The sequence below is a fragment of the Thrips palmi genome, unplaced genomic scaffold, assembly GCF_012932325.1.
Source record: "Thrips palmi isolate BJ-2018 unplaced genomic scaffold, TpBJ-2018v1 HiC_scaffold_16, whole genome shotgun sequence".
NCBI lineage: Eukaryota > Metazoa > Arthropoda > Insecta > Thysanoptera > Thripidae > Thrips > Thrips palmi.
This window is the reverse complement of record NW_023144625.1, coordinates 13,847,883-13,865,641: the sequence shown is the minus strand read 5'-3', so window position 1 is coordinate 13,865,641 and position 17,759 is coordinate 13,847,883. Positions and strand designations below refer to the sequence as shown.

The 17,759-nt window shown below is 48.8% G+C and overlaps 4 protein-coding genes across 4 annotated transcripts; 2 read left to right on the top strand and 2 right to left on the bottom strand.

Moving 5' to 3' along the window:
* Nucleotides 1-118: 118 nt before the first annotated feature.
* On the top strand, nt 119-1,937 carry LOC117642796. The gene is made up of 5 exons (XM_034381344.1): nt 119-428; nt 504-936; nt 1,010-1,141; nt 1,217-1,377; nt 1,457-1,937. The coding sequence occupies exons 1-5, from the start codon at nt 426-428 to the stop codon at nt 1,619-1,621; spliced, it is 894 nt and encodes a 297-aa protein (XP_034237235.1). The 5' UTR covers nt 119-425; the 3' UTR covers nt 1,622-1,937.
* LOC117642797 (gamma-interferon-inducible lysosomal thiol reductase-like) lies at nt 1,764-4,555 on the bottom strand. Its single transcript, XM_034381345.1, has 6 exons — nt 4,216-4,555; nt 3,874-4,047; nt 3,501-3,674; nt 3,248-3,391; nt 3,100-3,162; nt 1,764-3,027 (listed from the first exon to the last, which is right to left on the bottom strand). Exons 1-6 carry the CDS (start codon nt 4,339-4,341, stop codon nt 2,986-2,988), a joined length of 723 nt encoding a protein of 240 aa, XP_034237236.1. The 5' UTR covers nt 4,342-4,555; the 3' UTR covers nt 1,764-2,985.
* Nucleotides 4,556-4,572: 17 nt separating this feature from the next.
* On the top strand, nt 4,573-9,917 carry LOC117642792 (serine/threonine-protein kinase greatwall). Its single transcript, XM_034381337.1, has 16 exons — nt 4,573-4,835; nt 4,935-4,990; nt 5,247-5,347; nt 5,451-5,542; nt 5,625-5,746; nt 5,822-5,928; nt 6,065-6,156; nt 6,309-6,420; nt 6,526-6,657; nt 6,741-7,079; nt 7,173-7,530; nt 7,616-7,829; nt 7,912-8,086; nt 8,162-8,275; nt 8,343-8,555; nt 8,645-9,917. The coding sequence occupies exons 1-16, from the start codon at nt 4,737-4,739 to the stop codon at nt 8,722-8,724; spliced, it is 2,406 nt and encodes an 801-aa protein (XP_034237228.1). The 5' UTR covers nt 4,573-4,736; the 3' UTR covers nt 8,725-9,917.
* Nucleotides 9,918-10,328: 411 nt separating this feature from the next.
* On the bottom strand, nt 10,329-17,173 carry LOC117642800 (serine proteinase stubble-like). Its single transcript, XM_034381350.1, has 8 exons — nt 16,753-17,173; nt 12,800-12,999; nt 11,887-12,552; nt 11,716-11,804; nt 11,508-11,643; nt 11,275-11,413; nt 10,995-11,140; nt 10,329-10,856 (listed from the first exon to the last, which is right to left on the bottom strand). The coding sequence occupies exons 1-8, from the start codon at nt 16,904-16,906 to the stop codon at nt 10,704-10,706; spliced, it is 1,683 nt and encodes a 560-aa protein (XP_034237241.1). The 5' UTR covers nt 16,907-17,173; the 3' UTR covers nt 10,329-10,703.
* Nucleotides 17,174-17,759: the final 586 nt, after the last annotated feature.

The following is a 17,759-nucleotide window of genomic DNA, read 5'->3' as shown; positions in this document are numbered from 1 at the left end:
CCCTAAAAAAATAATATAATAAATTTATTTTTTCAATCAGTTTTTAAATGTAACTCAAAGGTAATGAGACAAAACATATTTTTTTGTTTCCACTTTGACGTCCGTTTTACTTCATGGCAGGGATAGCAGAAAGCCCGTTGCAGAAGTAAATACGCGAGAAATAATCACCTATTTATACTATTTGAAGCAACAGTTTTCGTGTTTAAAGATATGGAGACCGTTTTATGAAATATCTGGTTCAGTTTTGATTCATTAAAGACAGTTGTCAATTTGCAACTGAGAATTTAGTCTTGATAAGATTAACGCGTGTTGTTGGCTGCACCCCGGCTAATCTCTTATTTTGTTTTCTTTGTCGTTTTTACGTGACGATCGCAACATCAAGCGACATTCGTGATTGGGGAGCATTGAGGAGTGGTACGAAGTCGATGGTACGTTACGTTTCGGAATGCTCTCAGATAATCATTGCCATAGCGCTTTTTAAATTCGTTTTCTTCTCCCAACAGTTGGGGAAAATGTTTCAGGGGCAGACAGACTCTGTGCCTTCCCCTGCTCAACCAACAGGTGTCCTATCAGAGGCCTTGGAGGTCCTTCCTAAGCCTAACAGTGACAGACAGGTGGGACAGAGTGACAGCATTTCAAAAATTTCTTCGCCACAACTGAGCAGGAACACAGTTGTAACAGATGCCGTTCCCTCACCAGCCCGGCCTAGGGAGACTGTTAATACAGAATTGGAACAGAAGATACAGACAGAACAGAATTTGAAATCTCCTCTTAAATCTCCACCAAAATCCCCACCTAAATCTCCAGCAAAAACTGAATCACCAAATGACAATAGTGACCAAAATGAGCCCAAGCGAAGTTCGGGATTTAGTTCACGACGTCCACACCATAGGTCCAAAGCCAGCAATGAACCAAGATCAAAAACTGTTATCAGCAGTAAGTTTTCAATATTTCTAAATCAAATAAAAGCCTAAAAATGTTGCTTTATCGTCATCTGCTCCTTTTATAGTCGTGGGTGGTACAAATTTCACCATTGGACCCACATATCACCAGTACCAGTATATTGTCCGAGGCAATAATAATCAATATGAAGAAGGCATACACCTAAGAAAGATGGAGAGCCGTAAGAAAGAGTACAATAGTAAGTATTATGTCAGGAGCTCTTAATTATTTTTGTTAGATGTGGCAATATCTTTTTATTGTTCTTCAATCTCAGAACTCCTGTCAAGCCAAGATGAACTACTTGAAGAGGATATAATAATAGTATCTGAAAGTCTAGATGATAGAGGTTTGCGTTCTCTATTGAGAGAACTTCCACTGGATGAACAAGAGGCTGACCTAATTGAGAGAGAATTTGGATGTAAAGGTCATTCTGAGGTAATTCTATGCTCAAAATAAGATTAAAGAATACAATTTTCAATGAGACTAATTAATTGATTTTATGTTATTTTCTTAGATTATTTTCCAGATTCTCTCACGGTGGAAGTGCCTGATGTCAGAGGAGGGTCAAAAACCAAGACTCGGATCGTTTAGTTCGAAGTTATTGCCTGAAGACGTGTACCGAAATGGAGGGAAAAAGGCTTTGAAAGGACTACGTCACCTCCATTCTTCAAACGACTGAGGTTTCCCCCTTTCTCTTCCTTAAAGAATTGCTGTTTAGCTGTAAGATCTTAAGGTAGGATAAGATAAAACTTGTTTTTTATATCAATAGCTTTGAATCTTACAGTCCCAACCCTAGACTAGATTTAAGCAGTAGACATATGTCAAGGGACAAAAATATTTTATTGGTTTAAGGAAACTTGTGTGTTGAAACCAACAAGTTGTGCATGAGTGGTAACACCAGGTAAATAACATGATCTATAACTAAGCTACCTTCATATTGATTCAGTATTGGTTACAATTCTGGAAATAAAAGTAAAGGTTATCACAGATCTCAATGACAGTATTGACTCTCAATCACACCATCCGATTAAATATTTAAGCTTCATAAGTAAAATCAGCTTCTTAAATAAAACATACAACAGAGAATTGATTGACTGACTTGATTCAAATATTGTTCAGAACTTGTTAACAAATGAGAGAATTTTTCTACACTTGTACAGAGTTGTAGGCAAGACAAATATTGTTTCAGTACTATTATTCTATAATAAAATAAATGCCATAATGTTACACACTGCTATCAATGCTGCAAATATGAAGTGGTAAAAAATTACAAAATACTTCAAAGGAGGAAAAATAAAGGTGAATGAAGATGATACACACACAACACAAATCATGTGAAAACAGCAAAGCCACTATTTCCATTCAAGCAATGAAAATTTTAGAGGTTGACAATTTAGATCCTCAAAATGCAGAAACTTACAGCAATTATTAAGAATTTGTATAAAATACATGGAGTTTCTTAATACTTTTTGGCAATAAGCAGAGATCAGTCTTGAAAATAGACACAGCAAAATACGCTTTAGAGTCAGTAATTTTTCTTACGACATACAATGTTCAATATGTTTCATAAGGGCACAACCAATCCATTATCAAACAAAAAAAAAGGGAAAAAGCACAAAATAGCTGCCTTTTGTCCTTCTTACGACCAAACATTTCATAATTTCTATATTATATTGTCAGATACTCTCGTCACACAATAAATTCCATACAATCTTCATTAGATAAGATTTTGAGTTCAATGTCAATACATTACAGATTAACAACATCAACTAAAATCACAGACTAAAATGAAATTTTATGGGTTACAAACTGAAAGAACCCTTTGGCCAGAGATGAGGGCTTGCTCCAAAAATAAATGGAATTCTTGGACAATGTCCCTCAGAAGTTAAAACTTTGTGGTAACAAGCATACAACAGAAGTCATACATACACTGTCCAAAATGAACAAGGTTTTGCAGTATCTTGAAAAAGAGATACCACAAATACGACTTTGTAAGTCTCCATTACAGCAAAATTCATCATCTTATAAAACTTATATCGGAAGTCATTCATTGGAAACCTTAGAACATCCATCTGGCTTGTCTTCCTGAAAATTTAAGAGCAAGCATGAGTTGGTGCCATCAAGCACAAAAGCAAGAAAACTAGGTTCTAAGTATACCTTATATAAGTGACATATTTCCTTTTGTAGGTTCTTGAGTATTGCTGGCTGATTTTCAGTGCTCTGTAAGTAAAGCATAGACACTGGTAGGATCTTTTTTACAACCATAAAACAAAGAACATTACAGAAATTTTAAAAAAAAACGTACCCCTTGAAGTGCTATAGTTGGAATAAAATTTATATAGCCAATTTTGTCAGTCTTCTTACCATATAGAGCTAAGAGGTTACTACCTTGATTTCCTTTGGCACAAGTCCAAATGCTTTCCCAGTCAATATCATATTTTTTTGCACACTACAAAATATGAGCAAATGGAACAATTAAATTTTAACTCAGTTTATTCCACATTAAGAAATTGACGACAAGTGATCATATGATAAGATAGTAATCATGATAAACTTACACTGGAACCTGCAGATTCCGGATTCCAGTTGTCAGCAATCATACAAGCTGCATATTGAATTCGAGTCTCAGGATTTGAAATAATATTCATTCCACAGGCATGGACCTTGTTAGCCAAGCATTCAGTGGGGCCGTGTTGACATTCAAATTTGTAGCTCTTGCCTGATGGAGTAGTCTGGAAAACAGTACAAAAAGTATGATATTATAGTCATATAAAGATATTGAGTGGAGGTAGCACCATCATAGAGCTCTGCATCAAAATGAGCGCAACAGGTCATGCTTTTTAAATGCACTTTAAGTACATTACTTTTTGTGCGCATTTCAATGAAGAGCACTACTCGGGTATGCACGAGTTCGAGAGAAGAAATGCTCACCTTGGCCTTTCCATATGGAATTAATTGAAGATTCATAGCCTCTGGAATCTTTTCAAATGTTGGCAATAATTGAGTAAGAAGGAAACTTCTTGAGTCTGGACATAATGCTTCGTAATAGACTTCAATCAACACCGGTAGCAAGGTAATGACTGTCGATGACCCATCCTCCGACAACTAGAAAAGAGTAATAGGAAATGAATAGTGATTTGAAAAAAGGAGAATAAAGAGTTGTTTGTTTATCTTATTCGAAATTTGAGGGGGGTTGGTCACTTCAGAAATTGCTTTCTAAGCTTGCAAAGGGGAATTAGAATAATATTTAATGGAGACTTTGGTCTTCTTTACCTCTACCCTTGTCAGTGAAGGGGGTTGTCTGGAATAGAAGATTCGCAAGGTTGTCCAGAAAAAGATAACAGCAAAAATGACAAAGACTAGCCTTTGCCTGAGAACAGAGTTCATTTTGCAATGCATGTTGTAATGTGCATGCAAACACAACCACAAAGGTTAAGCACGTATTGAGTGAAGCTATAGCATCATCTACGCCCAAAGTATGATGCAAAGCTTATCGATAATCCTTGTCATCACTTTAAGGAGGGTTCTTTACTCATTGTTCTAATGATCTCAAGTAAATAAGTACGGTTCAAACAAAAAGATGCCACGGAACGACCATTTTCACAGCAGAAGCCTATCGATCTCACACGACGATCGGTCGAGCAGTCGACTGTGATTCGACTCTAGTTAGAGAGCCTCGATGTGTAATCGACTCAAGAAGCAAAACATTTCAAAAACAACCCACCACTCATGTGCCGGTGAACCAGTGATTTTTGCAGATTTAAGCGCATTTGTGAGTGGTTGGGGGCTTGAAAATGGATTCATCCAAAGAAAATAAAAATCCTAATGGGACTGAACGTGTTGGAGACAATATTTTGAATACTATTGTGTCACGAAATCCGGAAAGCTCGAAGGTAACAACCTCACTCATGTTTTAACTTGTCGACGGTCTGTTTCGTTCATTTTTGTTCATTTTCAAAGAGTATTGGACTAACGAGCTTTTTCTTTCAAAGCCACCTGATATCCACGACTTCACTATCATCAAAGGAATTAGCAGAGGAGCTTTTGGGTAACTTTTTTGAGTGAATGTGTTTTCGTCATATTTGTTGTTAGTTAAAATTAATACCAGTCAGGTTCTTTCACTTAAACATTATTCTGTAAGTCTTTTCCTTTTATAGTGAAAGTTTACTCTCTGTCCATGTTAGTTTGGTGGAGTAGCAGTAATTTCTAACACCCTTCGATAATTTGTCAACTTTTTATGTTGCTGTGTAAAGTTCCTGTTTATCAATGATCATTTATCCTCTCATCTCTTTTCCATCCGACAGAAAAGTTTATTTGGGTTGCAAGAAAACCAATCCAGATCAGCTCTTTGCTATAAAAGTTATGAAAAAATCAGAAATGATCCACAAAAACATGGCTAGCCAAGGTATTTTCTTATGGTTTAACAGTTTTGAGAAATGTTCATGTGTTCTATGGCAATTCTTTGACAGTGGTTTTTATTCACAATCCTCTATTATTTTCTCTCCCAGTTGTGACGGAACGAAATGCCCTAGCTTTATCGAAAAGTCCATTTTGCGTTCAACTTTTTTATTCTCTTCAGACAACCTCTAATATATACTTGGTAAGCATATTTTGTCCTTTACTCCACCTTTTACTCATCTTTAAATTTGTACTTCAATGATTTCATTTTAATCTTATGATAGGTGATGGAATACATGGTGGGTGGAGACCTGAAATCACTCCTTAGTGTGTATGGCTACTTTGAAGAGCCAATGGCAGTATTTTACATTTCAGAGGTTGTCCTAGCACTTCAGTACCTTCACAGGTGAATACCCACTAACTAATACATTTATGATTATGTTACCTTCATTTTGAACATGACCTGATTTGTCTGTTTCAGTCATGGAATAATTCACAGAGACTTAAAACCAGATAATTTATTGTTATCGCGTCAAGGTCATGTGAAACTCACAGACTTTGGACTCAGCCGTATTGATGTAAACAGAGGTATGCTATTCAATTAATTTATTTTTTTCACAATTTCAAAACTATAGATATTTGTTTTGGTTGCAACTCAAGTTTATATTTATCAATGACTTTTGAGAGTCTGCTAAAACTAAAGGCTTTTTTATCTTCTTACAAGACTTAGAAGCATCTGACTTGGTCAAAGGAACTCCCAGTGCTTTACTACGTACTCCCGGTCAGATCTTATCTCTCACTTCACACCTTTGCTTTGTAAGTGTTTGTTATTTTATTGACAGAAAAGTTCACAGGGTGCCCACTTGTGGACAGCCATCGGCACATTTATCTTTATTTAAGGTGTTCTGCTATTTTGTTGAATTTTTTCTTTGGATTCTAGCTGTGCATTTTTATTTGTTGTGTTCAAGGGCTCTGAGAATGGTTCTATACTCAGTGGAAACTCAAGCAGATTGTCTATCACCTCTCCTGACGCCTCGGGGGTCTCAATTCATGAGACTGAGGCAAACACAACAGCATACAGTGAGTTCATCAATTCACATCTGTATTTTGAGAACTCACTCGAAAACAGAAACAATGGGGTATCTATACTCTAACAATTTTAAGTGAGGAAATCTTTGTTTGCAGATGGGCGGAACAGTGTGAAAATCATGCTTGGTTTTGATACTGAGGGACAAGATTCTCTCAGTGAGACAAAATTGCATAAACCATCCCACATGGATTCAAACATCACTACTTCACCAACTATGGATCACACAGGTCTGACTGAACCTTCATTCATCCAGTTTATTCATCAGGTTCTGTGTTTCTCCAAAGTTGTCCGTTTTCTTTTTCTACTGCAGCTGCTACGGTTGTCAACAGAACTGAAAATGACAGTCATATATCAGGAATAGCTGCATTTCATTCTGCTGACCATAGTTTCAACCTAAAAGCCGTTTGCTCCGAAAGAGGTCATCAAGTGACTCTTAATGAAAGTGATGACAATGTTAATGATGCAAATGGAAGTTTCCTTGGAAGCAGTTACAATGGGAGTGGGGCCCGTAAAAGAATCCGAGAAGAAACTGACTCTGAGGATGACATATCCTCTAGTCTGTCATACCACACATGCTGTAGTAGTGGTGCTGATTCATCTAGTATAAACCATAGTGCTGGAATGAATTCAAGATGTGGTGTATGCCTGTGTAGGTTCATTTGCTGTTTCGAATTTAAATTTTATCTTATCAAAAAACTTCTGCTTTGTCACTCTAATTTTCCTTTTTCTTATGTAACTTCAGCTAAAGATATGTCAACCGGCAGTAATCAGCTGTCCAGGTCAAGCCTTGTAGTATCACCTACAACAAGATCTCCCCAACATGTTCTTCCAAGGCCGTGTTGTCTCCTGGGTAGAAGGAAACGTAAACGTTTGCCTGGATTATCAGGAGACGACCGCCTGTACTCTTTATCAGATCCAGTTCATACTGGCTTAACACAGGAGATCACATCTTTAAATATCCTCCCAGAACAGCCTCAGGACCGAATATCGTCCCCTCCCCCAGAAGTCAATGGTGTTTGCAAGGAAGAAAGGCAAAAGCCAGAGGGTGCGTCTGTTAAAAGAGCTGTTGTCAGTCCTCTTAAAGGCGTTCTGAAAGTGAGGTTGGTGATTATTGTTTAATTGCATGTGTTTACTGTCAACAATCTACAATTTAAAGAAAATATATCTATATTTTTAACTTGTTAGGTCCTTGTCTGATGAAGATCTACGATGGGCTGGTGTTGCTGACAAAACTGGGGCTGGTGTCATGTTCTCAACACCTGTGGCTATGCGGAAGCCTCACTGCAATTCTGATTCTTCAAAACCTGCCAAAATTACTCGCTTTGAATTGCCCCCTCTTCCTGAGAAGAAACCAACAGCCTTAGTTGTTGATATTCATTCCAATGGGCATATTATTGTGGTAATATAGTTTTCCAAATGAAACTGTTGTGGTAAAAAGCGAACTGTTGCCAAAACTTCTTTACGTCTATGTTCCTTTATAGGAAGATGCTATTTTAAGCCCAATTGCAACAACACCTTTTACTACTCCTTTTTCGTCTCAACAAACGCCATTCAGAACTCCCAAGTCTGTTCGACGAGGAAAAGCAGCCAGTGATCAACGCATTCTTGGTACTCCAGATTATCTCGCACCAGAGCTGTTACTACGGCAAAATCATGGTGAGAAATTCAATTTGTTTGGGTGCAAAACTTCCCCCAGGCTGATCTTATATCTATATAAATTTGCTTGTCCAGGTTCAGGTGTGGACTGGTGGGCTCTAGGCGTGTGCCTTTATGAATTTATGACTGGCATTCCACCATTTAATGATGAAACTCCTAATGCTGTGTTCCAAAACATTCTGAACAGAGGTGAGTAATTGCATGCCTCAGACTACTTGCACTTTCCTCGAATGCTTTAAATGTCATTGTGTTACAGATATTCCATGGCCTGAAGGAGAGGAACATTTGTCCAGTGAGGCTGTTTCTGCAATTGAATCTATATTGACAGTAGATCCAAGCTTAAGGCCCAATGGAGCTGATGTCCGAAAAATGTCTCTCTTTCAAAACATTGATTGGGAGAATTTGCTGCACAAAGAGCCTCCCTTTGTACCCCAGCCAGACAGCAGCACTGATACCTGTTACTTTCAGGGTAAGAATTGAAGCCAGCAACATTGGATTTACATTCATTAAAATTCTAAATAATCTCCTCTTATATTTTTCTTCTGTTTGTTTTTGTAGCTCGAAATATTTTGCAGCACTTAAATGTATCCAGCTTTGGTTGTGGAGAAGAGAATTGGACCCCCAACATTCTTGAATAGAATTTGTTGATATATTTTTTCTGTAATACTAAATGCTAAGCATTGCTGTCAATTCCCATTAGTCCGGATTTACTTGTTATCTGTATCCTACATGTTGAGGATGTAATTCTCTTTACCTATGTGATAGGTACCTATAACAAAGCAATGTCTTGCCAGTCTCAGTCTCACTAAATGCTGAGTCCTCTCTGCTGTTGCAGATTTGAAGTTACCATGCCTGTAAATGTTTTTTGATTTAAGGAGGCCCACATGAAGTCTCTTTGTCTTGATAGTTGACTTTAAGAATTTATTTTAGTTGCATTACATTGGCATGATATGAAAAAAAGTTTTCAATAGCTTTTAAGAAAAACTTGGGAACTTATCATTGATTTATTGAAATCATTGATTCAGCTGGAATAAGGCCATTTTGTTCTCTGTCCTTATGATGCGGTTGTTGCAGCAACTCAATGAAGTTTCTTGTTTGCTTTACTGTTGTTGGCCACTGTTATGTATCTTGTAATATGTATTTTATTTATATTTAATCTGTAATTTTCATGTAACTGGCAATCATCTCATCTGACTCATGAAATTTAGATGTCAGTCTTCTTTCAAGTACCTCAAATCAACTCTAACATATATTTTCATACCATCTAGAGTTTCTTCTCCAAGACCATTCATGGATTGTTCACTGAGCTCTATGTATCAAGTCTGTGTATTGTTATTTATTATATCCTATCTTATAATTATTGTAATTATTTTCATGAAAGAGATTTCAGAAATGTTTGTATGTGCATTCTGTATTTTGTGGAGGGCAAATGAGAAATCTCAATTCGTATACTTTTATGCATTTTTATTTTAATAATAAATATCATACAGAGGAATTGCAAAAGTGCAACCCTCTCTCCCTCTCTCTTGGGCTCAATAATTTCAACATTATTGGTCTTTTTTAATGCTTTGTTTACATAGTACGTACAGATTTCAAATTATTTTTTTCTTCTAGTAAAATCATGAACATAGAGAGCTCGATCAGATGGAATGTTTTGATTCTTCTAATTGTCTGGCTGTGACACATTGAATGTAACTTCCACATTGTAACATGGACCACACATATTTATTGCAAGACCCTCTGGTCAGCTTTGTACTCGCACTTCATAAGGTGATAAATTACAAGATTGTATTGGAGGTAATTCATCTCAATAAATTAACTTGTGAACTCATTGTTGTGTTCTTAAATAAGACATAAAATAATTTCCCCCTCTCCCAACTTATCTGAAGCAATTGCCATCGCATATCACATATCATTTATTGTATCTTCGGGATGTACATTCATCCAGAATGCAATCTTGAAGATCAAACTATTGCTGTCATTTATATCACTCAATCGCAACCAAGAAATTTTTGTGACACCTAGCTCCTCAGTTGTTCACTTGACAGCTGCACAAGCCTTTGTTGTCTCCAACTGTAACTTATCCACATAAACTACACTGGAAAAACATTTGAAAAAAAATTGTTTTGACAGATGTAGGTTTCAGATCTTAACAAGTTAAAAATTACTATACTACCTCATTAAATATTTAAAAGCTTAGTAAAAATTTGAGCCTTTTGTTTCCCAAGCTTGTTTTCTGTTGTTTTTTTTTTTTTTAATGCATATGTCTGTTTCTGAATTCAAATCAATTCCCAATTACAGACCTCGAAACACCATGTGAAGAAACCATGGCTAGTCTTGACTCATTGGCAAGAACTACTTGATAGATGGCACTTTCACCGGGCGCTTACGATTAAGCTGACGCACGTCACATCCACAGAGCAGATCCAGGTAGGGCTCGGCACACTCCGCCAAGCAGGGTCCCCAACTTGACACCAAACAAACTAGCTTGGCGCACAAGTAGTTCGAATATCACAACATCGCCCGTCCGCGCGTCCCCCATTCCATCGATGTCGATGTCGCACGCGGCGGGACACTTGCAGTCTGTCGTCTTGGCGGCCACGGCCACGCCGGCGGACTACTTGAGGTTCTTCTGGATCCAGGGCATGAAGCTGGTCACCCGGGAGTACACGCCGGGGTACTGGCCCTTGCCGCAGCCGATGCCCCAGCTCACGATGCCGACCTGGACCCACCGGCCGTCGTTGACCATCAGAGGGCCGCCGCTGTCGCCCTGGAGGAGAAGGAGGCAACGCGTCAGAGAGTGGGACTTCCCCGTAGGCCGGCAACACACTGCCGTGCCATTCAGAAGACTCGATTCATTGCTCTGTCTCTGTCACACTCATGGAGTGCGAGAGAGGGCGATACTCACGCTGCAGGAGTCCCTGCTGGCCTGGCCCGCGCACAGGAAGGTGTCCACGATGCCGCCGGGGGCAGCGTTGCCGTACTTTTGGCGGCACTCGGCGTTGGTCCACACGGGGATGTTGACCTCCTGCAGGACGGCGGGCTGGGGGCCGCCTGAGACAGGGAGACAGGCGAAGCAGGAACGTTAGTCACGCTGATTCGGGATCGGTCGTCCATGTCAGGAAAATTCCGCGCCCCTCGACCCGACAGCACGCCGACAGCAGACAAGGAGAAGAGGCTGGACTTACTCTCTCGCAGGCTGCCCCAGCCGATGACGGTGGCCGTCTTGCCAGCGTAGGCCGCGCTGCCGCTGGGCATGCAGATGGGCCTGATGTCCCTCCGGAACTGCACTGGCGAGTCCAGCGTCAGGATGGCCACGTCGTTGTACTGCAACAGGGGCACAGGGGCACGCGGTAAAGGTACACTGTAGTGGATCACGACGGGACGGGGTGAGACAGCGAACCCCACGCCTCACGCTTACCAGTGTCCTGGAGTCGAAGCCGCGGTGCCTGACGACGCGCCGGACCTTCTTCTCGATGTGCTTGGTCTCCGAGTTGGTCCGGATGTTGTGGTCACCGAGGCGCACCGTGAGCCGCGCCACGTCCCAGGAGCTCATGCTGCAACACGTCCGAGGTCAAGTAGGGCCAAGCGAGCCGTCCTCCCCGCCGCGGCGCGCCGAGGGTACTTACTGCGCGACACAGTGGGCGGCCGAGAGGATGTGCGTTGAGTCGATGAGTGAGCCACCGCAGAACTGCCTGCCGCCGTTGAACAGCGCCGCCTGGAAGACGAGCAAACGTTTAACCGTCAGGGAAACAACTTAACCATCTCGGATCTAGCACCGCCCGTTTCGCCGGCCTTACAATCCAGGGCCACTCGCCGATGTCCGCGTTCTGGCCACCCACGATCCTCTCCTGGTCCTGGTAGCCGTTCTTGGCGCCGCAGCTGGCGTCCATGGGCTCGGGGGCGGGGGTGGGCCCGGGCAGCGGCAGGGCCGTGGCGGGGGGCTTGGTGGTGGGCTTGGGCAGCGGCTTGGCGGTCGGCACCGCGCCGGGCCACGGCGACAGCGTGCTCACGGGCTTCATGGTGGTGGCGGGAGGGTGCGTGGGCAGCGGGGGCGGCCAGTTCGGCGGGATGGCGGGCTGCGACGGCGGCGGCTGCACCACCACGGGCTGCACTTCCAGCGGCGGCCTGGGCCGCCTGGTCGTCGTGGTGGGGGCCTCTGTGGTGGCGGCGGGCGGCTTGCTGGTGGGCACGCCCAGCGACGGCGGGTGCGTCGGCAGCGGGGGGTGGGTCAGCATTTCCGGCGGGTGGGTGGGCACCTCTGGCGGCCACACGGCCGGCACGGGGTTGCCGATGCTGGGGGTGTCCGGCTCGGGGGCCTGCTGCACGGGCATCACGGGCACCACGGGCACGGGCTGGGGCCGCTGCGGCTGCTGCGGCTCGATGGGCGCCACGGGGATCAGTCCTGGTGTCGACACGGCGCCAGGCGGCCTCGTCTGGGGCTCCGTGCAGCACACGCCGAACATCTGCAACGAGCATCGCGCCGAGTTAGGAGAGGCCACCCCACTGGAAGCCAGCGAGCCCGGCCGCGCGGAGCGGAGCGGAGCGCTGGGAGCGCCTGCGAGGTAGGCAGCCAGCACGCACCCGTGCGTCGCAGCGCGCTCGGTTGCCTACCCCGCCATTACCATTACCATTACGGGCTAGACCACAACTACCATTACCATTACGGCCTTGCTGAGCCAGCGCAGATGCAAGAATTCACTTGGCACTGACCTGTCTGCCGGTGTCGCCGAAGTAGCTGCACGTGTCGAACACGCCCAGCACCCAGGTCTCCCACGTGGAGAAGTCGGGCAGCTTGAAGAAGGGGTAGCAGGCGCGGAAGCTGGTGCACTGGCCCAGGCGGCCCTGCGTGGAGAAGCAGGGCCCCGCGGGCAGCACCCCGGGCCACGCCTGCCGCGCGCCTCGCGCGGACGCTGCAACACAGTGGACGAGGACGCCGTCAGTCCCAGGACGCCGCCCGGAGGCCTGAATCACCCGGCAAGGCGCCGGCGCACGCGGCAGGAGGCTGGGATGCATTGGCGGGGCGGGGCGCGGTCCCCGGGACCAAGCAGGGGGTCAACAACTTGACTGTTGCGTTTCATCAGACACTGACATTGCCCTTCCCCCTTCCCCCCTCCGCCTCCCCGGCGCGGCGAGCTCGCCCTGCTCGCCTTGCTCGCCCGGCAGCTTGCTTGCGGCAGGTCCTCCACCTCTTCGAGTCTTTGTGTGCTCTTCGCTCTTCGCTCTTCCACCTTCTCTTTCTTGGACGGCCGTTGCCCTCCGAGGAGCGGCGCGGCGTCAGGCTCCGCGGCCGGGGGGGGGGGGGGGGGGGGGGGCACGCCTGACGTATCGCGAGCGCTGGGGCCGTACGGCTGGGTCGGGTCGGACCACGCCGGGCCGAGTGGGCCGAGTGGTACAGCCTCCGCCTCAGCCGCACGGCGCTAACGCTTACGCTAACGGCCGCCATGGACCCGGCATGGGATCGCGTGCAAATAGAGCAACCGAGCGATTCCGAAGGTTCGTTTGGTCGCTCTGTCTCTCACGCACTTCTTCGGGACGCCCCATGAGAGCGACAGAGACGGGGCGACGATGCGACTCTCGGGAATCGGCCTGCAGAGAGGCGTTTATCGGATACGCAGAAGCAGTGTAGCAGCGAAGCAGCGACCGAGGCGAAGAGGCGGCATGCCAGCGCCCATCCGTGGCTTCAGTGCGGAAAAGAAATGGCAATCAGGGCTGCCAATAAACGGCAGACTGGGGAAAAAATCGCGAGAACCGCCCAGCCACTTTGTCCCGTTCTCGTCGCCCCGGCCGGCAGGCTAACTAATGCCTTGTCAACGCCGCGCCGCGGTGCCGCGGTCGACGGGGCCCCTCGTTTTGAGCGTGGGTGCGTTCCGGGCGCGGCGCTGCGTCGGCCCGCGAGTGCGTTCCTTTCGTCCGCGCTTTGTACGCGGTCGCGGCCCCGTGTCCAACGCGCATTAGCAGCGCGAATAAGCAACGCGAGGTGGAGGTGCGCGAGGTGCGCGAGAAGGCGTGGCCGCCTTGCACAGCGCGTCCCAACCGACCCAACCCCTAACCCAAACCAGACCAACCTAACCTAACCTTCGCAACAGAAAGACACACTTGCACGAGGCCTCCAGGAATGTGCGGCGCGGCGGTCCGCGGCCCCCAGACGCCGCCGCCACGCCGCCGCCACGCGACCGGGGCGGGGCCGGTGGGGGAGGGGGCGGGGCTGTTCTTAGTGGGGTTCTCGTTTGGGGGCGGCTGACGGCGTGGCTCGCGGCGTGGCCGGCCGGCCGGCCGGCCGAGAGAAAGTCCGTTCGTTTTTTCCCTTCCCTTTTCATTTTGCACTCGGAATGGGGACGGCCGGCGTGCCAGCCAATGCCAGTGTATCGGATCAAGAGCGGCGCGAAAACGGCGCGCCAACTGGTTAGGTGGCCTGGCCTGGCATCGCCTGCCGCACTGCCGCACTGCCGTCTGCAGACGACAACAGTGGAAACGGATTTGGTCATCGGCAAACATCCTCATCTTTCTTTCTCTGCACTGCAGATATTTTTTTGCGCGCGGGCTCGCGCCGCGCATTTTTATCTGGTAGTAAAACTGAGTCGGCGGCGTGCCGACTGCCAAACAGTGTGCAGTCTTCGTCATGTCTTTGTTCACCCTCGCTGTAAGCATTCCTGCACACGCCGTGCCTGCCGTGCCTCGACGGCTGGATGGATATCATCTGGGCTGGGCCTGGCTGGCCTGGCTAGTGGGCTGGCCCCGCCGGGCCCCGCGCCATGTCGGCAAGCAGGGAAGTCCCATTTAGATTTCGCCAAGACGATCGGCCGCTCGTTCCTGGGTTCAAAACACACCGCGCCGGTCTCGTGAAAGCTTTTCCCCCTCCCTGTTTTTTTGCCTTGTTTGTCTGTCGCGAGGGTTTTTGTCATGGAGAGTGGGTGGATGTTGGGACGCCTGCCCCAAGCCTGCCCGGCGGCCGGGCCCAGGCCGGGCCGGGTCGCACCCTTTAGAGTCCGCGACTGGTTCGACGGGTCCCCGCTGGCGAGGCCAGGCGAGGCCGTCCCGAGCCGTCCGCCGTTCCCGACCCGACCTAACGGTGGTTTGACCCAGGTCGCTGCCAAAAAGGCACATTAGCACGTCTCGTCTCGCAGCACGCCGAGTACGCCACGGCCTCGGCCTCCACGCCGCCACGCCGCCCTGTGTTGTGTTGTGGCCGCGCAGGCCGCCGCGGCGGAGTGGAGGCAGCGCGGTGGTGGCGGCGCCAGGACGCAGTGAAGCGGCGACGCGGCGACGCGCGAGGAGAGGGGACTCGGACTCACGCCCCTGACATTGACCGCTATCCGGTTCAGCCTTCGCAGCCTTCATCCGCGCGCCCCTCCTGCGTCGTCGCCCTGCCGCCCTGCCGCCGCCGCTCGACTTGACAAGTCGCTCGGATCCAAACCGCGCCAGCAGGCCGCCAGGCGCACACGGCATATCGTAATGGAATCTCAATCGCCGGCGCCCTGGCGGCGCCCAGGCGCGGTGGCCGCGGCCGAGGGCGTCCGGACAGTCCGGACAGTCCGGGGCGAGAGTCGTCTCCGATTGCCAATTCTCACGGGGAAAGCATCGCGTTGACGGCGGGCGGTGCGGGCGGTGCGGGCGGCCGCCACTAAGCGGCTTAGCGATGACCGCACGATAAGAGGCATGTAATCTCATTAACCTGGAGGGGCGCCAGCGCCTGCCGCGCGAGTCCACATGGACTCTTTCGTCGCTCTGCCTCTGTCCCACCCCTACGCTACGCCCCATTGGTGCGACAGAGACAGAGTCATTCGGAGTCGCTCGGCACACCTCGCACACCTTTCGGCCGTTCGCGGAGACGCCAACGCCCGCGCGTTCCTCGCTGTCCTCCCCCTCGGGGGCCTTGGGGGAGAGGGAAGGCCCAATGTCGTCCTTGCGCGGCACTGCAAGGACACTGCAAGGGCATTGCGCACTCGACGAGTCGCGAAGGACGGAGAGCGAAAGTACACCGTCGGAAAAGTGGCGGTCAAACGAAATGAAGAACTAGCGCTCGCAGGGCCATCTTGTTGGCGGGACCGTTTAGCACTGGGAGTCGCGCGCACACTATCGCGCCGAGGGGGAATGTTAGTTTGCACGTACGGTACTTTCGGCCGGTTTGTTTGTGGGACCAACAACAACAACATGATCAACAACAGAAACTTCGACAACAATTTGGTCCTTGTTTTCGCCTTGCCAACCCCCATCAGGGCGGGCATGAGGACTAAGTCGGGCGCGTGGTCCCGGACACGTCCTGCGTATACATCCAAGTACATCCTGTTGTGTGGCGCGGCGGCCGGGGCATCGACGTGAGGCCCGCCAGTCCCGCCACCGTGACAGTGAGTCATCGGCATGAATACAAATCCACGCGCGGCGCGCCGCTTTCGCTGATTAGTGTACTATTGGTTGGCCACCCTGCCGGCCACCACTTGACGTTTCCTCAAAAACAGAGCGCGGTGATTGTTATAAACACCGCCTGCCTGAAGACTTTGAACCAAAACATTCAATGCATCTTCGCTCCTGTCGCTGTTGCGCGATGGTCTTTCAGGAGGGGTTCGTCGCTGGGAGCGGCCCGCACCGCTACGCACTGCTTGGCCTCCTCGGGGCGCGGCTGCTCGGCTGGGCGGCCCACGCACGCACGCACTCCGGCCACTCACCCGCCGACTCGATGACCACCGCGTCGTCCGTCAACCAGGTGAAGGGGTCGTCGTCGGCCACCTTGTTGCTCTCCACCATCTTGTCGGCGGCCAGCGCGCTGGGCGGGCGCGCCAGCAGGGCCAGGGCGGCCACCAGGGTCGCCGTCAGCAGCATGCCGGCCTCGTTGGGGACACCAGCCACGCGGGCCTCGCACGGGGACACCGAACTTGGGGTGGCCGCGTCGCCGCGCCGGGAACCGGGAACCGGAAACCGGAAGCTGGGACGGAGAACGGAAGGCGAGCCGGGCGGACGAAGACGAAGGCGCGAATCGCGGCCGCGCTCTCAGCCGCTCAGCACCGGTATGCCGAATGCCGGGCGACGCCGGGCGATGGCACTGTGTTGGCGAGGTTAAGGACTGGACGCGACTGCCAGCGCCTTCTGCCAAGCTTGGCACGCCACTCGGGCACCGCGACCACCGCGACCACCGCGACCCAGGGGGAGGGGGGAGGGGCGTGGGGCGCGAGCGGCGCGGCGGGAGACAGAGTGGGGCAGAACGCAGTGTCCGGGTAGGGTACGGAGTACGGAGGGGTGCTGGGGGCGGCTGGGCTCATCTGCTTCTAGTTCGTTGATTTTCGCGCGGGTTTCGTACACGGGTGCACTCTACAGTTCCAAAGAAGGCCAGGGAAAAAATTGGCGTCCACCAAACAGGCTGTCACAGCGACAGCTAATTTCATCGATTGCAACTCGAATGAATGTTGTTTCCAGCGCCCCGAGCGGGTGGGGGATGACCGCCAGATCCGAGGTACACGTTCGGGGTGGCGCGGCCGAGGCCTGGCGCCACAGCTTCAGGTCAGATCGCCAGATCACCGGATCGCCGGATCGCCGCGGCACAGCGGGACACCGTTAGATCGAGAGTCGCCTGCCGACTACTGCTCCATTTTTCGCAAGTCCAGTGCGCCAAGGTTCGCGAGAGAAAGAGAGAGAGAAAAAAAGATGGCGAAGACGAGAAGGGGACCAAGAGCGGGAC

Excerpts from the sequence above, each read along its gene's own strand:
- LOC117642796 (XM_034381344.1), top strand. Across the intron at positions 937-1,009 it reads ATCAAAAACTGTTATCAGCA|TCGTGGGTGGTACAAATTTC; the intron begins GTAAGTTTTCAA and ends CTCCTTTTATAG. Across the intron at positions 1,142-1,216 it reads CCGTAAGAAAGAGTACAATA|AACTCCTGTCAAGCCAAGAT; the intron begins GTAAGTATTATG and ends CTTCAATCTCAG.
- LOC117642797 (XM_034381345.1), bottom strand. The coding sequence starts at position 4,341 with ATGCATTGCAAAATGAACTCTGTTCTCAGGCAAAGGCTAGTCTTTGTC. Across the intron at positions 4,048-4,215 it reads CTTCACTGACAAGGGTAGAG|TTGTCGGAGGATGGGTCATC; the intron begins GTAAAGAAGACC and ends ACTCTTTTCTAG. Across the intron at positions 3,028-3,099 it reads AAATATGTCACTTATATAAG|GAAGACAAGCCAGATGGATG; the intron begins GTATACTTAGAA and ends TTAAATTTTCAG.
- LOC117642792 (XM_034381337.1), top strand. The coding sequence starts at position 4,737 with ATGGATTCATCCAAAGAAAATAAAAATCCTAATGGGACTGAACGTGTT. Across the intron at positions 4,991-5,246 it reads ATTAGCAGAGGAGCTTTTGG|AAAAGTTTATTTGGGTTGCA; the intron begins GTAACTTTTTTG and ends TCCATCCGACAG. Across the intron at positions 8,087-8,161 it reads GTTACTACGGCAAAATCATG|GTTCAGGTGTGGACTGGTGG; the intron begins GTGAGAAATTCA and ends TTGCTTGTCCAG.
- LOC117642800 (XM_034381350.1), bottom strand. The coding sequence starts at position 16,906 with ATGCTGCTGACGGCGACCCTGGTGGCCGCCCTGGCCCTGCTGGCGCGC. Across the intron at positions 11,414-11,507 it reads GCTTCGACTCCAGGACACTG|TACAACGACGTGGCCATCCT; the intron begins GTAAGCGTGAGG and ends CCCCTGTTGCAG. Across the intron at positions 11,141-11,274 it reads CTGGGGCAGCCTGCGAGAGA|GCGGCCCCCAGCCCGCCGTC; the intron begins GTAAGTCCAGCC and ends TCCCTGTCTCAG.